The sequence below is a fragment of the Podarcis cretensis genome (assembly GCF_951804945.1).
Source record: "Podarcis cretensis genome assembly, chromosome: 12".
NCBI classification, from domain to species: domain Eukaryota; kingdom Metazoa; phylum Chordata; class Lepidosauria; order Squamata; family Lacertidae; genus Podarcis; species Podarcis cretensis.
Genome location: NC_137181.1, coordinates 4559627 through 4579171, shown reverse-complemented (window position 1 = coordinate 4579171; position 19545 = coordinate 4559627). Strand labels below are relative to the sequence as shown.

Here is a 19545-nt window from a genome sequence, read left to right as displayed (position 1 = left end):
TTACTTTCTTGGGCTCCATGATCACTGCAGATGGTGACAGCAGTCACAAAATTAAAAGACACCTGCTTCTTGGGAGAAAAGCAATGACAAACCTAGACATCATCTTGAAAAGCAGAGACATCACCTTGCCGACAAAAGTCCGTATGACGCAAGCTATGGTTTTCCCAGTAGTGATGTATGGAAGTGAGAGCAGGACCATAAAGAAGGCTGATCGCTGAAGAATTGGTGCTTTTGAATTCTGGTGCTGGAGGAGACTCTTGAGAGTCCCATGGACTGCAAGAAGATCACACCTCTCCATTCTGAAGGAAATCAGCCCCGAGTGCTCACTGGAAGGACAGATCCTGAAGCTGAGGCTCCAAGACTTTGGCCACCTCAGGAGAAGAGAAGACTCCCTGGAAAAGACCCTGATGTTGGGAAAGATGGAGGGCACAAGGAGAAGGGGACGACAGAGGACAAGATGGTAGGACAGTGTTCTCGAAGCTACGAACATGAGTTTGACCAATCTGCCGGAGGCAGTGGAAGACAGGAGTGCCTGGCATGCTCTGGTCCAGGGGGGTCACGAAGAGGCGGACACGACTAAACGACTAAACAACAACAAAACATCACCAATGGCTACTAGCCATGATGGTTCTGCTCTGCCTCTACAGCCAAAGGCAGCCATGCTTTTGAAGACCATTGCTGGAAACCTCAAGAGGGGAGAGGGCTTGTGTTCGAATCCTGCTTCCGTGTTCCCCATCCGGTCGGCCTCTTTGAGAAGAGGATGCTAAAGTGGAATAAATTTAATGATTATCTAGTTAAATTTGTTAAGTTAAATTAACTGAAAATAGCTTGCAGATACTTAATTGGCTTAGGATTTTATTTATGTCAAGTGATGAATTAATACGTTTAATTCCATAAGGTGAAGATTTAAGGATGTTTATGTTTAAGTTAAATTTCATAAGAATTGGGATTTGGAAAACCGTTAAAAGGACATGCAATGAAATTCAACCAAGGGGAAGCGAGGAAGTCACTTAACAAAGTTAGTAAGTGTAATTTTCAATAAGGCTATGATTTATGATTGTTTGCCTTGTGTGTTTGTTTGTTTGTTCATAATATTGTGAAAACTAATAAAATTTTTGGAGAGAAAAAAAGAGAACAGGATGCTAAACTAGATGGGCACGGCCTGACCCAGCAGCCTCTTTTAGCAAACGACTTTTCCTCTCCCATCCCTTGCTTTCCCTTGCTGCCTTTTCTTCTCCCTGCCTTCACTAAACACTGCTGAAGCCTAGAAACTAGTTATTTGCGTTACCTGCCCCCACCATGTGTTTCCATCTAATACTTTTGCAGGTAAGGAAAAAGGGGGAATTGTACTTACCAGTTTTAAAATGCATTTGACAGTCGGTGTGACTCGGGACATTTGCCTCTAGCAGGGCATGATGTACAGAAACAGAGGAGAGGGCCCTTCCTTTTCTAAGCAAGCCCATATAAAACACTGGCCTGCGAGCGCTCCAGGTGGAGAACAGCCTTTACCCAAGGTGTCATGGGCTTTGAAGACACTCGAACTCAGGACGCAAGGGAGAAACGTGCTAAGAGGAAGGCACGCTTGGCAAATCCACACCGTGATCAGCTCCCGCCCGGAAACCAATGTCCCCACTGTGGAAGGACGTGTGGATCCAGAACTGGCCTCCACAGTCACTTACGGACTCATTGTTAAACCGTGTTTATGGAAGACGATCTTACTCAGCTATGAGGGATCGCCAAAGAAGCAGCAGCTCTCAGATCTTGGGTCGTAACTACAGCATGCATTTAAAGCAAGTGGCTTTCCCCAGATAATTCTGGGAACTGTAGTTCTGCCCTTGCAGTGCCACAATTCCCATCAGCAAGCAACAGTTCCTAGGAATGTGATGTAGCATGAGGACTAGGACTAGAAGCCTAGGGTGGAATCTGACGTCTGGTTATGTTGAATGTCCCATCTGTACAAGCATATATCAGTTTGCCATACAGAATGACAACCTTCCCCTCACAAACTGTACTGGGGGAATTCTCCCGACAGCCCCAGAACCATAGCTGTCAACTTACAGATTTGAAAATAAGGGACCAGCAGCTTCGAAAATAAGGGATCATCAGCCAAAATAAGGGATTTTCAGAGCACAGGTATGTTCAACTTCTGAGCCCCTCCAAGCCAAAGGCAGAAAGCCCAGCCAGCAGCCATACGAAGCCTCAAGCGGTGGTTCCCACAGCGCAGCAACCCGGCAAAGGGGATGCAGCAAGGAAAACCACTGTCACCTCTCCGCTGGGAAGCGCTGAGCAAAGGCAAGTCCCCAGGCAACGCGGCCGATTTGATCGGCACAAGGCATGCAAGCTCCACCCCCCAGTCGTTCTTAGAGTCCTTATTGGGTGAGCAACACAGCCAAGCAACACAGTTGGAGCCTCCCTCCTCCCTGGCCGGCAGGGAGGGAGGGAGAGGAGCTGTTTCCTTTGAAACCCGGGAAATTTAAGGGATATCATCAATAAGGGACAGCAGCGGGACATAGCGCTGGGATAAGGGACTTTCCCGCAAAATAAGGGACAGTTGACAGCTATGCCCAGAACCTATTTCAGGGGGTGGGTGGAACAGCCTCACTGTAGAAGTGCTCACACAGGGCGTTCGCTGGTGAATCTTGCCTCCTATTTTCTTTAAGGCTAAGGTAAAAGCCGTCTCAAGGATCATAAACTTCCACTGTGGAAAAAGACACCGCTTTTTTTCCAAACGCCGCATGAAAGCCCAAGAGCGGCCGTCGTTCTTTCATTGCCGTTTTATTCCATTTTTTAATTTTTTTCTTTTACATAAAAACTTCAGTAAAAATTGGATAAAGTAAAATGATTTAAGCAGTAAAATCAATCTTATCAACATAGCACGCGGCTTGCCAGAAACCCTGAGGCAGCCTGTTCGCAAATATTTACATGATAACAGAGTAACCTTGCAGAGAACGAAAAAAAGAAAGGAAAACGGAAACAAACAAACAAAACAAAAAAGCCCCCCCCTCCACCCCTTTCTCAAAACTATTCTTACAAAGTGTTCCCATGATATCAACACGTTTCGGGCTAAAGGGGGGCGGGCAGGGGGTGGGAGAACTCAATATATTCACATATACGTTAAAATATGATACAGATCTCGCGGGGGAGAGACGAGACGCGCTTTCGAGTTTGTTGCGCTAAAACAGCACCAAACGGACCAGAAGTTCCGGCTTTCCTTGCAGAGAGGGAACGAATGATGGGGTGAGTGAGTCACAACTGTACCATGGGGTGGGTGTGTTTGTGCGAGTTAGTTTCTCCCCCCCCCTACACACACACTGCAGTTTCTGCCTGGCCTCCTCAAACCCAACTTGGAAAGATCGAGAGAGAGAGAGAGATTGAGAGCCGGAAATCCTGTGGAAAACAAAAGAAAACTAGGAAGTGTCCTTGTTAGGGGAGCTCCTAGATTGGAAGCAAAGATGCCTTTACTGCCGCGACTGCTACTCCAAGTCCGTGTCCTCTTTGGGCTTGTAAACGGACCCAAATTTCTGCATGTATTTCTTGATGTACTCCTTCGTCTTGTGTTTCACGTTCTCGTTGCACTCAAGGTCCTCAGGGTTTTTGCAGTACTTCAGCTCCTTGTTCATGACTCCGTGGGTCAGCTGCGGGAGAGGAGAAGAGGAAACAGACAGAGAGGGCGGGTTAAGGAGATTGTAGGGATCCACTGGTGAAAGCAGGGGGCAGCTGGCGGAATTGTGCTGGGGAGGGGGAATCAAGGCAAAACAAGACCCCTCGCTCAAGGGGGGCTTCAGAAAACCTGCTCCCTTTCATGCCGCCCAGGTTCAAGGGGAAAGCTCCGTCAGCTGAGTCTCATCACTGCAAATGTGAGCAAGATTTTAGAAATAAAAAGAGCATTGGGTGTTTGTAAGGATGTTGCATCTGAGGAACAGAACTCTAGTCTATGAAAGCTTAAAAAGGTAAAGGGACCCCTGACCATTAGGTCCAGTTGTGGCCGACTCTGGGGTTGCGGCGCTCATCTCGCTTTATTGGCCGAGGGAGCCGGCGTACAGCTTCCGGGTCATGTGCCCAGCATGACTAAGCCGCTTCTGGTGAACCAGAGCAGCGCACGGAAACGCCGTTTACCTTCCCGCTGGAGGGGTACCTATTTATCTACTTGCACTTTGACGTGCTTTCGAACTGCTAGGTTGGCAGGAGCAGGGACCGAGCAACGGGCGCTCACCCCGTGGCGGGGATTCGAACCGCCGACCTTCTGATCGGCAAGTCCTAGGCTCTATGGTTTAACCCACAGCCCCACCCGCGTCCCTGTGAAAGCTTAAGTTGTGATAAATTTTAAAGCGCCACAAGTCTCTTTGTTGTTAAGGCGACTGACTCGCCTTTGTTGGAGGTTTTTAAAACAGAGGTTGGATGGCCAGCTGTCAGGGATTATTAATCTGTGACTCCTGCATCGCAGGGGGCTAGACCCCTTGGAGGTTTATTTCAATGACACGATTCCATGTTTCTATGAAAGCTGAGAAGCAAACATTAGTCAGCGTTACAGAGAACAGGATGTGCTTAATAATAATGATAAATTTGTATTTATACCCCGCCCTTCCTGGTTCAAAAACCAGGCTCAGGGCTGCTAACAACAAATCTAAAACACTTAATTGTAAAAGCAGCATAAAATACAGTATAAAAAATGAATAACAATAAAATTCAAAGTTCAGAAATCAATTTAGGGGAAATCCATCTAATAAACATTAGATGATCACCAGGGCTAGCTGGCTGAATTGGTCCTACTTGGGCCAGCGAGGAGGCCAGGGGAGAATTAGCTGTGGGGTCTCGGAGCGGGTGATCTTCATAAAAGGGGAGGGGGAGGGAAGAGAAGGGAAATAAAAGACCAGGCTGAATTCAAATTAAAGGCCAGGCGGAATAGCTCTGTTTTACAGGCCCGACGGAAGGAGATTAAATCCTGAAGGGCCCTAGTCTCATGGGACAGAGCATTCCACCAGGTCGGAGCCATCACTGAAAAGGGTGGTGTCAGGGATGCTCAACGCCCCTTGCAAAAGGGGCTCTTTCCCCACTGCTGATGGGACACAGAACAGGACCTTCTCTGTACTGGCACCCCTCTTGTGACTCAGAGATATCTGCCAAGCCACCTGCACACTTGGGTCTTCCACCAACAGGGTAGAGAATCCTCCCTGTTTTAATCTTTCTTCTTCCTAATTATCCGTACTGCTGCAGTGCCTTTAGCACCAGTCATAACTCAGAGCAGCCCCACTGAAATAAATGAAATTAAGTCACCTGGTTTCAATGGGTCTATTCGGAGCAGGACTGATGTTGGGCACCACCCACTTCTTAAAAAACAATAGCCCTTTGTTCTATTGTTCTTTTGCACTGCTTTTTTGTAAGCTGCTTTGTGTGTCCCAATTTTATTTTTAAAAAGCGCAAGGAAGTGTGGTCCTCCTCAGAGCCAGGTAAGGGTCCAGATCCAGCTCTATCCAGGGGGAAAGAAATCAGAAAATGCTCGATATTTTATTGATTGATTGATTGATTGATTAATTGATTGCATTTAAACCGTTCGGCTGTTTTTGTTATTTTAGTCTACCAGTTAATTTTTATTATTAATTTTATTACATTTATATATCACCTTTTTCTTCCAAAGGAGCTCAGGGTGGTGTACTGTATTTTTCGCTCCATAAGACGCACCTAGTTTTTAGAGGAGGAAAGGGGGAAAGCCCCGTTTTTGGGGGGATCAGCTCACAGTTGTGCAGCTTCTTTTGCAAAGGGGAAAAGCCCCCTTTTTTGAGGATCAGCTCAAAGTTGTTGAGCTTACTTTGCATAGGGAAAAAAATCCTGTTTTTATGGGGTTCAACTCACAGTTCTGCAGCTTCTTTAGGAAAGGAAAGGGAGCTGTTTCTACAGTTTCCAGACAGATAGAGGCCTGGGCAAGGGGGCAAGGCCAGAAAGGGAACCAGCGATCGACCACACATTCGCTCCGTAAGACGCACAGACATTTCCCCTTACTTTTTAGGAGGGAAAAAGTGTGTCTTATGGAGCGAAAAATACGGTGTGTGGTCCCTGTTGCCCCCATTTTATCCTTGCAGTAACCCTGCAAGGTAGGTTCGGCTGAGAGATGGTAACTGGCCCAATGCCACCCAGTGACTTTCACAGCTGAGTGAGGATTTGAATCCTGGGTCAGTGGCAGAGCTTCATGCTCTGGCACTAGGGGGTGGAGAGCAGGCGGGGTGGGGCTGGCGTGCGTCCCGGGGGCGTGGCGCACATCCCGGGGGTGTGGTGTGCCACTCGTAGGGGCATGGCGCCCAGCACAGGTGGGCAGCCGCGATGGCACCGTGCTGGGATTGTGCTGCCAGGGGTGATGCGCTCCCACCACATGCCTCTTCTTCTGCCAGTTGCCTGGGTCTCCCAGGTCCTAGCCCAACCACTATGCCACACTACCTCTCGTTGCTTGATGGCTGGAGGGACCTTTACTGCCATTTCTCCCTTCCAGAGCAGGAGCCTGACAGCCGCAAGCCAAGCCAGCCGCTCTGGTCAGCAGCAGGAGAGGCTGCGGTCAAGTGCAGGCCCCCAACTGCCCAAGGTATCTTCAGCACCTCCCTGGGGCTGCTGACTCTGGGAACAGAGGTGCTGGCTGAGCGAGAGAGCGCAAGAGAGCATTGCTCAGAAGACAGAGGGCCTCATGCAGGTCCTCTTACAGAAGAAGAAACTTGGCACGGGCTTCAAAGGCAGCACTTTGTCTCCAAATGGTGCTGCTGGCACACACAGTTCCCATTTCCACTCTTCAAGCTCAAAGGCACACCGACTTTCTTTCCCCTCTCTCCGGCCCCCACACATAAGGCACTTTTCCGCCTGCCTGCCCCGGCTTTTCCCATCCCATCCGCAACTCAAGCCTCAGCAAGCGAGTCTCTGCAATCATCTGGGCTTGCAAGCAGCCAGGTGGATTCCTGCAAATGGCTCTTGCCTTGGAAACGATTCCCACCCGCTGCAAATCAGGGAGAAACGGAATCGCTTTCTGAGCCAGAGGAGTTTCATTGGCGGTAGCTCCTCCCGATGCAAACTCGTGAACATGCTCCTCACTGATTTGTCTAGGGACCCGGTCTTCAAGAGAGGCCCTGGGGGAAATGGGAGCAAATGTCCAATCCTGTGGGCACCCCTGAAGCAAGAAGGTCCCTGCAGTATTCCCAAGGTCAGGCCTTCAAAGGAAGGATAATCCAGGAAATCTTCTGCTTTTAACCCAGGTTCCCCCCCCCCTCCAGGCTTCCTTCCCCTTAAAGCTCATTTCCTGGCCTCAGCTTGGCCGGCGTCACCGGCAGCTCGAGTGTGAACGGAGATCGAGGAAAAGGCACGCCATACCTTCCTTGCAAGGTGCTTGAAATCTTCGGTTGTGGTTATCCGCCCAACTTTGCAGTCTGGTTTGCGGTAGGGGTTCAGGCATTGCACGATGAACTGAGACATCTGGAAAAAAGGGGGGGAATGACAATCCTTAGTTAGAGCCACTGACAATTTCTCCCTAATTCAGCAAGAGAAGTGGGGGGGGGGCTGGGCTGGGGGAGGGATGGATGGATGGATGGATGGAGGGAGGGAGAAAGTGTGTGCAGGAGCTGTTGGGATGCATGAGCAAAAACCTTCTTGAAACATCTTCTCAGTAATAATAAAAAATAATAATAATAAAATTTTATTTATATCCTACCCACCCCAGCCAAAGCCGGGCTCAGAGCGGCTAACAACAATAAAATAATACAGCATTCTAAAATCAATTCATTATAAAATCAGTTCAAATCAAATTGATGGCAACCATTGGGCTAGAGTTCTGTGAAGAATTACCAAAGGAGGGGGTCAGGCTGTGCCTTGGCCAAAGGCCAGGCGGAACAGCTCTGGCTTGCAGGCCCTGTGGAAAGATGTCAAATCCCACAGGCCCTGGTCTCTTGTGACAGAGCATTCCACCAGATCGGGGCCACGGCTGAAAAAGCCCTGGCTCTGGTACAGTCATATCTTGGTTTTCGAGCAGAATGCGAAGTCCGTTCAACTTCCGAAACGTTCTGAAACCAAGGCGCAGCTCCCAATTGTGCAGGAGCGCCGGAAAAAATAGAAGAAGCTGCATCGGACGTTCGGCTTCCAAAAAAACATTCAAAAACCACTTCCGGGTTTCCATCGTTTGGGAGCTGAAACGTACGAGTACCAAGGCGTTCAACAACCAAGGCATAACTGTGTAACATTTGGAAACTTGGTCCAGGACAAGTTGCTAACCACTGCAAGAATGTTTGGGTGGTATCAAACCAAGTGTTACTCAGAGTAGACCCATTGCGATTAACAGCCCTTAGTCATGTTTACTAATTTCAACTGGCCTACTCAAAGTAAAACTTCGTTGACTACCACCCCTTAATCTGGCACTACTCTGGATCTTTCTCAAACACCCACTAATTCAAAGGGTGCTAGAGGAACCCGCTAGAGGAACACACCCAATGCAGCACCAGTAACTCAGCCCCAGAGGAGGAGCAAAAACTTTGCCCACTCCAAAGCTGGACCTTACCTCCTTTCGAAAAACTTCCTTGCTCTTCTTTGCCAGCTCACTGGAAGTGTCTGCTTCTGCCGTTTTGGGTTTTTTGGAAGACTGCAAAGAGACAGAAAGGATAGAAAATTCATTTTTGGAGGTGCCGGTTTCATTTCACGGAGAGAATGAAATGCATGTGGTGGCCCTGGGTGTTCTTTCCCTTCTTAGCCTAGGCAGCAAAAGACTGGAGCAGATCTCTGTTACATGTCAGCTGAGACAGAGAGAAATTTGGAGACACCTGCCCTGGGAATTCAGAACATTCAGACTCACACTTTGCATGATGAGGTCGCGTTATTTTAGGGGAGCATGTTGAGAAGAGGGTGCAGCTCAGAGAGGAATGCTCAGACCTCCCTTGCCAGATCTGTCATGCTGGATTGGATCCCAGGTTATGAAAGATTAGCAGCTGGTGGGATCAGAGCTGGTTTGAGGGGCCCAGTGACAGAAAACAAGGTGCTGACTCGAACCACAGACTTTTAACAAATGCACAGATAATTTTGCAACTCAGCACTGACGAGAGGAATGAATTCTGCTTAATTTAAGGTGCTTTAATTTATTCTACAATTATGTATCTATGGACAGCCTTACATTGCCACGAGGCATGCAAATATGTTTCTCACATATTTACACGGCACCAGCTGAGTCCACGGGATCTTGCAAAGTTGCATAGGTAAAGGCAGACAAGTCCTTTCCACCAAACAGCTTGCAGTCAAAAATAGACAGCAGGGAAAACAAACAGATGTAAGGGGAGTAATTTGGTTTGTTTCAGCTGCACGGCATTCTTGCCAAGTTTGGGGAGCAAAAAGTCTTAGAGCAGTTTCTCAAGAGTCTGAAGTAGTGCCTGTTGCTGAAACGGGTCCAAAATAGACTCTACAAATTTGAGATTTGAAATGCTTATTGAATTCTGCAGGAAACCTTTCAGTTTCCTAGTGATTTCCCACTTAAGACATTTGCTTTTTCTGGATCGTCAGGTTTAAACTATTCCACAACAAAAGGTTTTTTTTCCAGTTCTTCTGAACATTTTGGTGTTTTATCAATACAGAATCATATAGTCGCAATGGATCCCAAAGACCACCTGACTCAGCCTCCTCCAACCTCGTCTCCCTCCAGCAGCTTTCGATTACAACTCTCACGAGCCAAAGCAAGCATGTCCCATAGCTAGGAATGATGGGAGCTTTCAACCAAAGCTGCTGAAGGGCATCGGTTTAGGGAAAGCCAATTTAGTCCACCTGACGCCCCCTCCCTGTTCGTTATTTACTTTTTTAAAAAATATATATATTTCTTTATTTTTCCACAAAACAAAGAAAACCTCAGAATAACATAGAACAACAAAAACAACACAGACTGATTAAAGAACAAAGAATAAAAAAGAAAATTAAAGACAAAAACTCCAGTTTTTAAACTCACATTTACATAGCTTTCTTTCTTGACCTCCTCACACCTCCCTTTTTTTGTGTTCCTCTTTGTCCAATCAAATACAGCAAATCCTTACCTACCTTCAAAAATTCATTTCTAATTATTTATAATCGCTTCTATTACGTCACCAATCTTTCCTCCTTATAATTCAACACCTTTAACATATTGTTTACTTTTGACATAATGTAACCTTATTTTTCCACCCTTTTTCTATTACATTTTTTGCATGTTTTTTAACACTGTACCACTGATGCCATATTATTTCATATCCAACATCATTTTAACATTCATACACTTTACAGTGTTTCTGCAGGTAGTTCTTAAACTTCTTCCAGTCCTCTTCCACCGCTTCTACTCCCTGGTCTCGGATTCTGCCAGTCATTTCTGCCAATTCCATGTAGTCTATTACTTGTATCTGCCATTCTTCCAAGGTGGGCAAATCTTGTGTCTTCCAGTACTTTGCGATGAGTATTCTTGCTGCTGTTGTCGCATACATAAAAAAACGTTCTATCTTTCTTTAACACCAATTGGCCGACTATGCCCAAGAGAAAGGCCTGTGGTTTCTTAGGGAAGGTATATTTAAATACCTTTTTCAGTTCATTATATATCATCTCCCAGAAAGCCTTAATCTTTGGGCACGTCCACCAAAGGTGAAAGAATGTACCCTCAGTTTCTTTACATTTCCAACACTTATCAGGCAGGTGATAAATTTTAGCAAGCTTGACTGGGGTCCTGTTCGTTATTTACTATCACTTTCAGAAGGTCTCTCTCAACATTTTATGCTATCAATATTGTAAATAAATGGAGTGGACTAGAGGCTGAGAGAGGTGCCCAGCGCCATCCAGCAAGCCTGTGGCTGCGTTCAAAGTGGGTCCTGGTCTCCGGCCTCCAGCACTTTGCTCATACGTCTGACAAGCCCTTGAACCACAAAACTGAAACCGAATCTCCAGGACTCTATTAACTGCTCAACGAAAAGGAACCTTAATCCTCCCCCGCAGCTGGGGTCCCATTGGAGAGCAAGGGCACTTTCCTGAGAAATTGGTTCTGCACTATGGCTTTGTTAGCATTTGGGTCCATGCCCTGTATTGCTACTCCATAGAGCATTGGGAAACCACGTTACTGGCGAAGATTTTTGGCACAGGTTCTATTAACTGGCCACCCAGCATAAAAGAGAATTTCATTAGTGCCCCACAAGCTTTCTGCGCTTTGAGTTTCGCAACCTCGATGTGTCCCTTCCATGATAGTGTCTCAGATATCTAAAGGAGCGTATCTGCTCCAGATTCTACTGGTCCATTTTCCATTTACAGTGGTACCTCGGGTTACAAACGCTTCAGGTTACAGACTCCGCTAACCCAGAAAGAGTGCTTCAGGTTAAGAACTTTGCTTCAGGATGAGAACAGAAATCGTGTGGCCGCAGCAGGAGGCCCCGTTAGCTAAAGTGGTGCTTCAGGTTAAGAACAGTTTCAGGTTAAGTACGGACCCCCAGAACGAATTAAGTACTTAACCTGAAGTACCACTGTATATCTGGGGCTACGCTTCCCAAAGACCAAAATTTTGGTCTTGGAGTAATTCACACCAAGCTCTTCTCGCGTGCAATATGGGCTAAAAGCTGTGAGCAGATTTTTAAGACCTAATCGAGAGAGTGATAGGAGCACCACATCACTGGTGTACAGCAGACAGGATATCTTCCTATTACTAACTGATGGAGCGGAGGACTGCACTTGTGTTAGATGTGGCACCATATCATAAAAGTTAAAAAGTGCGGGAGCCAATATGCAGCCTTGTTTCATGCTTTTTGATGTCTTGAATGGTTCTGATAAGCTTCCCCTTAAGCCCACTCTAACTCTTGTTTCGGTGCCACGATACAATTCGCGAACTAATAATAAGAGTCATTTTCCCACATTCTATTACCATAAATCTCCATACCTTTAAGTCGTAAATAAATAATCTTCTACTTTTCTAATATGACATCTGTCTACCTCACTACGGCTCCTTTCTTCCTTTTTTTTTTTAAGCTGCGTTCTTTTTCACCTTATCAATCATCAGCATTATATACATTACATAATCCATCTATCTTGCAATTTGCAAAAAATAATCGAAGCACACCAAGTATTTTATTTGGGAGCAATGTTTTTTTTTTAAGTACCCTCCATAGCATTCCCACTCTTTAATTTTTTTTTTTTTTTTTTGGGGGGGGGGTTCTTTGATTCCTGATTATTTCTCCCATTTTCCATTCATTCAGCGCTCCAGCCTCCTGGTGCAGAGGCTGTCAGAGTGGAAGCAACAGCACCATGGCTTGCAGGTATACCTCTAGCCACGAGCAGATTCTGGTTTGCCACCTGAGAAACAACAGGGCTCGACACATTACAATTATCACGTGCAACTATAGTTCTATACTACCTTTTGTCTGGAGGTTTATGCAACCGGTCTGGGCAGATCAGCTCTGTGGCCTATTAAAAGGTAAAAGGTAAAGGTACCCCTGCCCGTACGGGCCAGTCTTGCCAGACTCTGGGGTTGTGCGCCCATCTCACTCAAGAGGCCAGGGGCCAGCGCTGTCCGGAGACACTTCCGGGTCACGTGGCCAGCGTGACATCGCTGCTCTGGCCAGAGCCAGAGACGCACACGGAAACGCCGTTTACCTTCCCGCTGGTAAGCGGTCCCTATTTATCTACTTGCACCCGGAGGTGCTTTCGAACTGCTAGGTTGGCAGGCGCTGGGACCGAGCAGCGGGAGCGCACCCCGCCGTGGGGATTCGAACCGCCGACCTTTCGATCGGCAAGTCCTAGGCGCTGAGGCTTTAACCCACAGCGCCACCTGCGTCCCCACTTTAGGTAAAGGTACCCCTGCCCGTACGGGCCAGTCTTGACAGACTCTGGGGTTGTGCGCCCATCTCACTTAAGAGGCCGGGGGCCAGCGCTGTCCGGAGACACTTCCGGGTCACGTGGCCAGCGTGACATCGCTGCTCTGGCGAGCCAGAGCCGCACACGGAAACGCCGTTTACCTTCCCGCTGGTAAGCGGTCCCTATTTACCTACTTGCACCCGGAGGTGCTTTCGAACTGCTAGGTTGGCAGGCGCTGGGACCGAGCAGCGGGAGCGCACCCCGCCGCGGGGATTCGAACCGCCGACCTTTCGATCGGCAAGTCCTAGGCGCTGAGGCTTTAACCCACAGCGCCACCTGCGTCCCCACTTTAGGTAAAGGTACCCCTGCCCGTACGGGCCAGTCTTGACAGACTCTGGGGTTGTGCGCCCATCTCACTTAAGAGGCCGGGGGCCAGCGCTGTCCGGAGACACTTCCGGGTCACGTGGCCAGCGTGACATCGCTGCTCTGGCGAGCCAGAGCCGCACACGGAAACGCCGTTTACCTTCCCGCTGGTAAGCGGTCCCTATTTATCTACTTGCACCCGGAGGTGCTTTCGAACTGCTAGGTTGGCAGGCGCTGGGACCGAGCAGCGGGAGCGCACCCCGCCGCGGGGATTCGAACCGCCGACCTTTCGATCGGCAAGTCCTAGGCGCTGAGGCTTTAACCCACAGCGCCACCTGCGTCCCCACTTTAGGTAAAGGTACCCCTGCCCGTACGGGCCAGTCTTGACAGACTCTGGGGTTGTGCGCCCATCTCACTTAAGAGGCCGGGGGCCAGCGCTGTCCAGAGACACTTCCGGGTCACATGGCCAGCGTGACATCGCTGCTCTGGCGAGCCAGAGCCGCACACGGAAACGCCGTTTACCTTCCCGCTGGTAAGCGGTCCCTATTTATCTAATTGCACCCAGAGGTGCTTTCGAACTGCTAGGTTGGCAGGCGCTGGGACCGAGCAGCGGGAGCGCACCCCGCCGCAGGGATTCGAACCGCCGACCTTTCGATTGGCAAGTCCTAGGCGCTGAGGCTTTAACCCACAGCGCCACCTGCGTCCCTAGAAAGCTTAAATTCATTTTCCATGTCTGGAGGAGGAGATAAATCACCTTTTGAGCTAGGAACCTATACTTATCCTTAGTTTGCTAGGAACAAGCCGAGTTACTACTATGCAGGTAGTTTCACCCGCCAGTCAGGTGAACTCACCTTCATGGGGTTTTCGTCGTAAGTTGGGGTTCCAAGATCCATTTCAGCCTCATGTTCAAGGCTGGCATCATCTTCCGGACTGTCCCAGTTTGGAGGGTCCCACTGGGTTTGCCTATAATAATAATAATAATAATAATAATAGTTTATTATTTATACCCCGCCCACCTGGCTGAGTTTCCCCAGCCACTCTGGGCGGCTCCCAATCAAGTGTTAAAAACAATACAGCATTAAATATTAAAAACCTCCCTGAACAGGGCTGCCTTAAGATGTCTTCTAAAGACAAGATAGCTGCTCATTTCCTTCACATCTGAAGGGAGGGTGTTCCACAGGGCGGGTGCCACTACCAAGAAGGCCCTCTGCCTGGTTCCCTGTAACCTCACTTCTTGCAATGAGGGAACCACCAGAAGGCCCTCAGAGCTGGACCTCAGTGTCCAGGCAGAACGATGGGGGTGGAGACGCTCCTTCAGGTATACTGGACCGAGGCCGTTTAGGGCTTTAAAGGTCAGCACCAACACTTTGAATTGTGCTCGGAAACGTACTGGGAGCCAATGCAGATCTCTCAGGACCGGTGTTATGTGGTCCTGGCAGCCACTCCCAGTCACCAGTCTAGCTGCCGCATTCTGGATTAATTGCAGTTTCCGGGTCACCTTCAAAGGTAGCCCCACGTAGAGCGCATTGCAGTAGTCCAAGCGGGAGATAACCAGAGCATGCACCACTCTGGCGAGACAGTGGTGCCTACAGAAAGGAGACCATGATCCATGAACAAGACAGACTTCTCTGACCCCAAAGACAATCAGGACACCACAGCAAAGGTGTAGCATGGGCAGGGCCAGGGGAGCTGTTGCCCCGGTCGCATTTTGCTCCTCATGCAGCCTTTGCGGGTCTGATCCTACACTCCAGCCTCGCAAAGCAGCATGAAGAGGACGCAACAGTCCTGCACTCTTCCAAGAACCCCAATCAGAGGGATTGGAAGGGTGCGTGCCTGCCCTGCTGCATCACCCTCACATCCCCCTTCCAGCCTGCACAAAGCGAGGACGAGACTGGGATCAAAGGGCCCGCGGCTGCTGCATCCTTCTCACGCCACCCTCCCCGAGCTGCTGGTGAATGCCCCATTGCACATGTACCCGCCCTGAGCGCCATGATGACACCCTCCATCACTGGTTGCCAGCTGTAAGGATCAGCCAAGGTTTGAATTCTCAATGGAAATCCTATCCCGAAGGGGTTTCTGGAGGAGCTCGGAAGTGCTCTTTCCTACAACGGATCCTCAAAGCATAAAAAGCTAGCTAGCGCTAGATGTCTGAATATCTGGTTTCTCTTAATGCACATGTTCAACAGTGGTTAGCACCAATTCTAAGGGAAGAAGTGGCCTAAGGAACAAAATACAGGGGATGCTCGGGTTGCGACCCACAGTGTTCACAATTCAGCGCTTCTGTGCATGCGCAGAGAGCGGTTTAGTGCTTCTGCGCAACCACTGAAATCCGGAAGTAACCCATTCCGGTACTTCTGGGTTTCGGCAGTCCATAACCTGAAAAAAATGCAACCTGAAGCGTCTTTAACCAGAGGTATGACTGTAAAGTCGTCGGTGAATACCAGCCTTGAAACCAGCTGGCTCTCAGCAAGGTGGCCTGTAGTGGGATGTGAATGCTGCTGTAAGGAAGGTTTCTGATTAAAGCTTCAGGTCTCTGACCTAAAAAAAATGTATCTGTATCTGAGCACAGTAGGCCAAAAGATAGTGAGGCAAGTACTTAAAAAAAGGGGAGTTCTAGGGGGGCCACTAGGTGGCGCATCGGAAGATGGCTGACAATAACATCTCTCCGACCCACACAAGGTAATTTGGAGGCTATGATGGGGGTAATTAGCCTCCTTAACCCCCCCAGGATTATGGGGGGGGGACGGCCCTTGCCTGCTGTGCCCTATACCACCCCCGAATTTGTGGGGGTGGGGGCACTAGGCACAAAGCCCTCCTGTGGGATTTTCGGCACTCCTCGACGCCGTCCCCGATTCGCGCCGCTGGTTGCAATGATCTTTAAAAGAAATAATTTGGACATGATTAATTGCACATACATCAAGGAAAAAGGGGAGTAAATACTGCTGACAGAAGAGATCTCTGATAACAAGACAACAATAAAATACGAGAAGAACGTCAAGATACGGTAATGACTGATGGGGGAGGGGGGGAAAAACCTGCCTCTACCTTTTTATGTGACTTAACAAGAATCCCCCTCCCCTAATGAGTCAGAAATTAAGGACTTAAGCTGTGGATTTAAGGCTGTGTGGAGATAAACTTTCGATCCAAAGCAATGTTTCAAGATGAAGCTGGAAAGCTAAGAGTTTTGGAGTGAGGCAGTCAGGAAAAAATGCCGTCCGCCATTTTGTGAGGCATTGTGGGAGCTCTTGGGTCTGGGAGGAGAAAGAGAGAAATAGAGTTGTTTACATATCGTGAATCAACTCCTCGGTGGGACTTAAGAGCGACAAATGCCAAAATTTACGATGGAAAAAGTGATGTTATCTACGAAGGAGATATATGGAAACCATCTGGACTTAGTGGAGGAACGGGAAATCCACACAGGATTATTACACTTGCTATCGGCTTAAGGAGACTAACAGAAGAGATCGTAAAGGAAAAAGAGAAATTATACGAACAAGATATGATGTGGCAACACCAAGATAAGACTGGATAGAATTATGAATTTTGTTTGGACTGATTGGGACTGATTTGGACATTAACGCAGTAATAAGAAGATGATCTGAATTCCCCTTTGGATCTTGAAGTATGGGTTCCCCCAACAAAATTTAAAAATTTGGCTTTGTAATTCGGAATTTATATGATGTGATTTAATTTGATGTGATTGGCCAGTTAATAAAAATTATTTAAAAAAAAAAAAAAGGGGGAGTTCTAATGCTCTTAATTTGGCTGAACAAACCAGACACCTTGCACTTCCTGCCAGAAAGGTTGCGCTGACACCACCATCAATGCTGTGTGCACTACAGAACAGGCAGGGGCAAAGGCGCAGGAGCCTGTGGGTTGAGGGGCTTCAAGGTCAACAGGCTGCGGGTCTCCTCCTCCTCCTTGCCTCTGTGATAGGAATTTTGAGGTCTCAGATATATGTTAAATGTTCATAAGTGTACCAACCAAGCACGTACATAGATCAGCACAGGAAGACTGACCTGGAACCATTTTGATTCCCAAACTGATCAAATGTTTTCTCTGCAAGCTCAAAGGAAAATGGAAAAGCCTCCCCATTGTCTTTTCCTTCACAAATCCTGTCCTAAGGGCACATTTAAGATATGAATAGAGTGTGAGCCTGTGACCTGGCCCAGGAACTAAGTATTTATCATTACAAAAGACTGGCCAGGCTCCCCAGGCAATCCAGTCAAGTAACCTGCCAGACAGGAGATAAACAAGGACAGGAGAAAAGCAACATTCAAATTTCTGTTTTAGATGGCCTTTTCTGTGATGTAGTTATGATGTATCTGGGAGGTGGTCTTGAGCTCCAGGGCAGGGAATTTAAAATGTCTATATAAGGCCTTGTACACCATTGTTCTGGGTTCCTCCTCCCTCCTGCATTGTGGTGAGTGAGGACCCTGTTGCAACAGATCCATAAAGATCAGGCTTACTAGCTGCTTTGCTTCTCAATATTCTCTGGTTGGCCTCTGTTATTTTCTCCTACCAATAGGGAACCTACGTAAGGACTCTATATGGGCTCTTGGATACCCCATAAGGGGAAAAGAGCAGATTTTTGTTTTACGACCCCTCAAAGCCACCGTATAAGATGTGCCTTACATTCTCAAATGATGGTGTTTCAGTGAGCTGAGCGTTTCATTCAGAAAGTGATTCCCTATCCGCTCAGTTCGCTCAGCTCAGGTTCCGTGCACCCAGATCCCCCCCATCATGTGAAATACCCAAAACAACAGACATAAAAAAAGACAACAACAGGTTGCTGCAGGCATAAATAGCAGAACAAACATGAAGAGGTCGCTGACCTGGTGGCCACGTGGTAGTAGTAGATCTTCCCCTCAGGATCCCGGGCGGTTTTCCAGTTCGGAGGGAGGACAATGGTTTTGGGTTTGGGAGGAGATGGCGGGGGCAGGTCCAAGAGGTTGTTGGTGACCACCAGCTCCGGCTGGAAAGGGAGAGACAAGGAGAGAAAACATGAAAAATACTGCTCTGTAGCAACGGAACTGAAAGAGGGCCAAACACATCAAGAAAAAGGAGAGAAGTGATGCGTTTTCTTAAACGAGGTAAGGACCACAATCCATTCCTGATAAACCTTGAATCTTCTGCTATTGTCCTGTCCGATAATTTTTCAGAACATTTGTATATTTAAAAAAATCCCCTCTTTGAATAGTGATACTCTAAGGATCCAGAAATAGTGACATTGATGTGAAGCGCTATATTTGAGAACAAACTGGCCATAATCTTTCAGCTCATTGCCTTCCTCTTACTTTTATAAAACAGAGTTAGAGCCACTAGGCTGCACTCTTCCTATGCAGAAAGCATTTTGATTAGGAAAACGCAGGAAATCACGCACACATGTCATTCACAAGCCAATTTTTATGCATCTTCTTCTACTTTTGGTAATTAAATCTGCTAAAGTTTTTAAACACATGCCCAGAGAAAGGTTGTGTTATATTGGAGAAAACAGATCACAGGGCCAAGACACTGAGAACTGCGTTTTTCATTCCTGCATTGCACAAATGATGTCAGATTTTCAAATAGGCATTTCACTTGAACAACTGGACCTAATCTCTTTCATCTGCAACTTGTGAGAGCGGACGGTTTTGCGAAGGTTCATTCTGATCGGCTGAGAGGAGGCCCTTCTACAAGTCCAAGAAGACTACACTCCCTAAAGCTTACCTGCTGTATAGGCGGGGGCTGTCCTGTGGCTACAATAGTTGTCACTGCCGTCGTAGGCTGCACCACAACGCCCTGAGGATGAGCAGTGTAAATCTGCTGCCCCTGGATATATTGGAGACCTGGCTGTGCATAGCTCTAGGGAGAAAACAAGAGAGCAGTGGGAAAATTACTTGGAGAACCCCACTAGTGCTTCTGAAGGAGGGGAGGAGAAAACAACAGCTTCTTTGAGACAAACAGCTGGGTGTCTTCCATACTGCACTGTAACAATTTCTATTGATTTATTATTATTATACAGTGGTGCCTCGCAAGACGAAATTAATCCGTTCCGTGAGGCTCTTCGTATAGCGGTTTTTTCATCTTGCGAAGCAAGCCCATTGACAGCTTAGCGGATTAGCGCTATTAGCGGTTTAGCGGCTTTTAGCGGATCAGCTGTTAAGCGGCTTATCAGCGGATCAGCTGATAAGCGGCTTAGTGGCTTAGGAAAAGGGGGGGAAACCCGCAGGAACTCGCAAGACATTTCGTCTTGCGAAGCAAGCCCATAGGGAAATTCGTTTTGCGAAGCGCCTCCAAAACGGAAAACCCTTTTGTCTAGCGGGTTTTCCGTCTTGCGAGGCGTTCGTCTTGCGGGGCACCACTGTATTATTATTAATTGAATTCATATTCAAATTCATATTTATT

The 19545-nt window shown here is 47.8% G+C and overlaps 1 protein-coding gene across 1 annotated transcript in view; it reads right to left on the bottom strand.

The window, feature by feature from the left end:
• Nucleotides 1–2758: 2758 nt before the first annotated feature.
• Nucleotides 2759–19545, bottom strand: part of SETD2 (SET domain containing 2, histone lysine methyltransferase) — a 94672-nt gene continuing 77885 nt past the window's right edge. Inside the window, exons 17-22 of the mRNA XM_079996298.1 lie at nt 18868–19002; nt 17994–18133; nt 14010–14121; nt 8522–8602; nt 7345–7446; nt 2759–3635 (exon numbers count right to left, since the gene is read on the bottom strand). Coding sequence (XP_079852424.1) covers nt 3474–3635; nt 7345–7446; nt 8522–8602; nt 14010–14121; nt 17994–18133; nt 18868–19002 — 732 coding nt within the window. The 3' untranslated portion in view covers nt 2759–3473. The remainder of the gene's footprint in view (nt 3636–7344; nt 7447–8521; nt 8603–14009; nt 14122–17993; nt 18134–18867; nt 19003–19545) is intronic.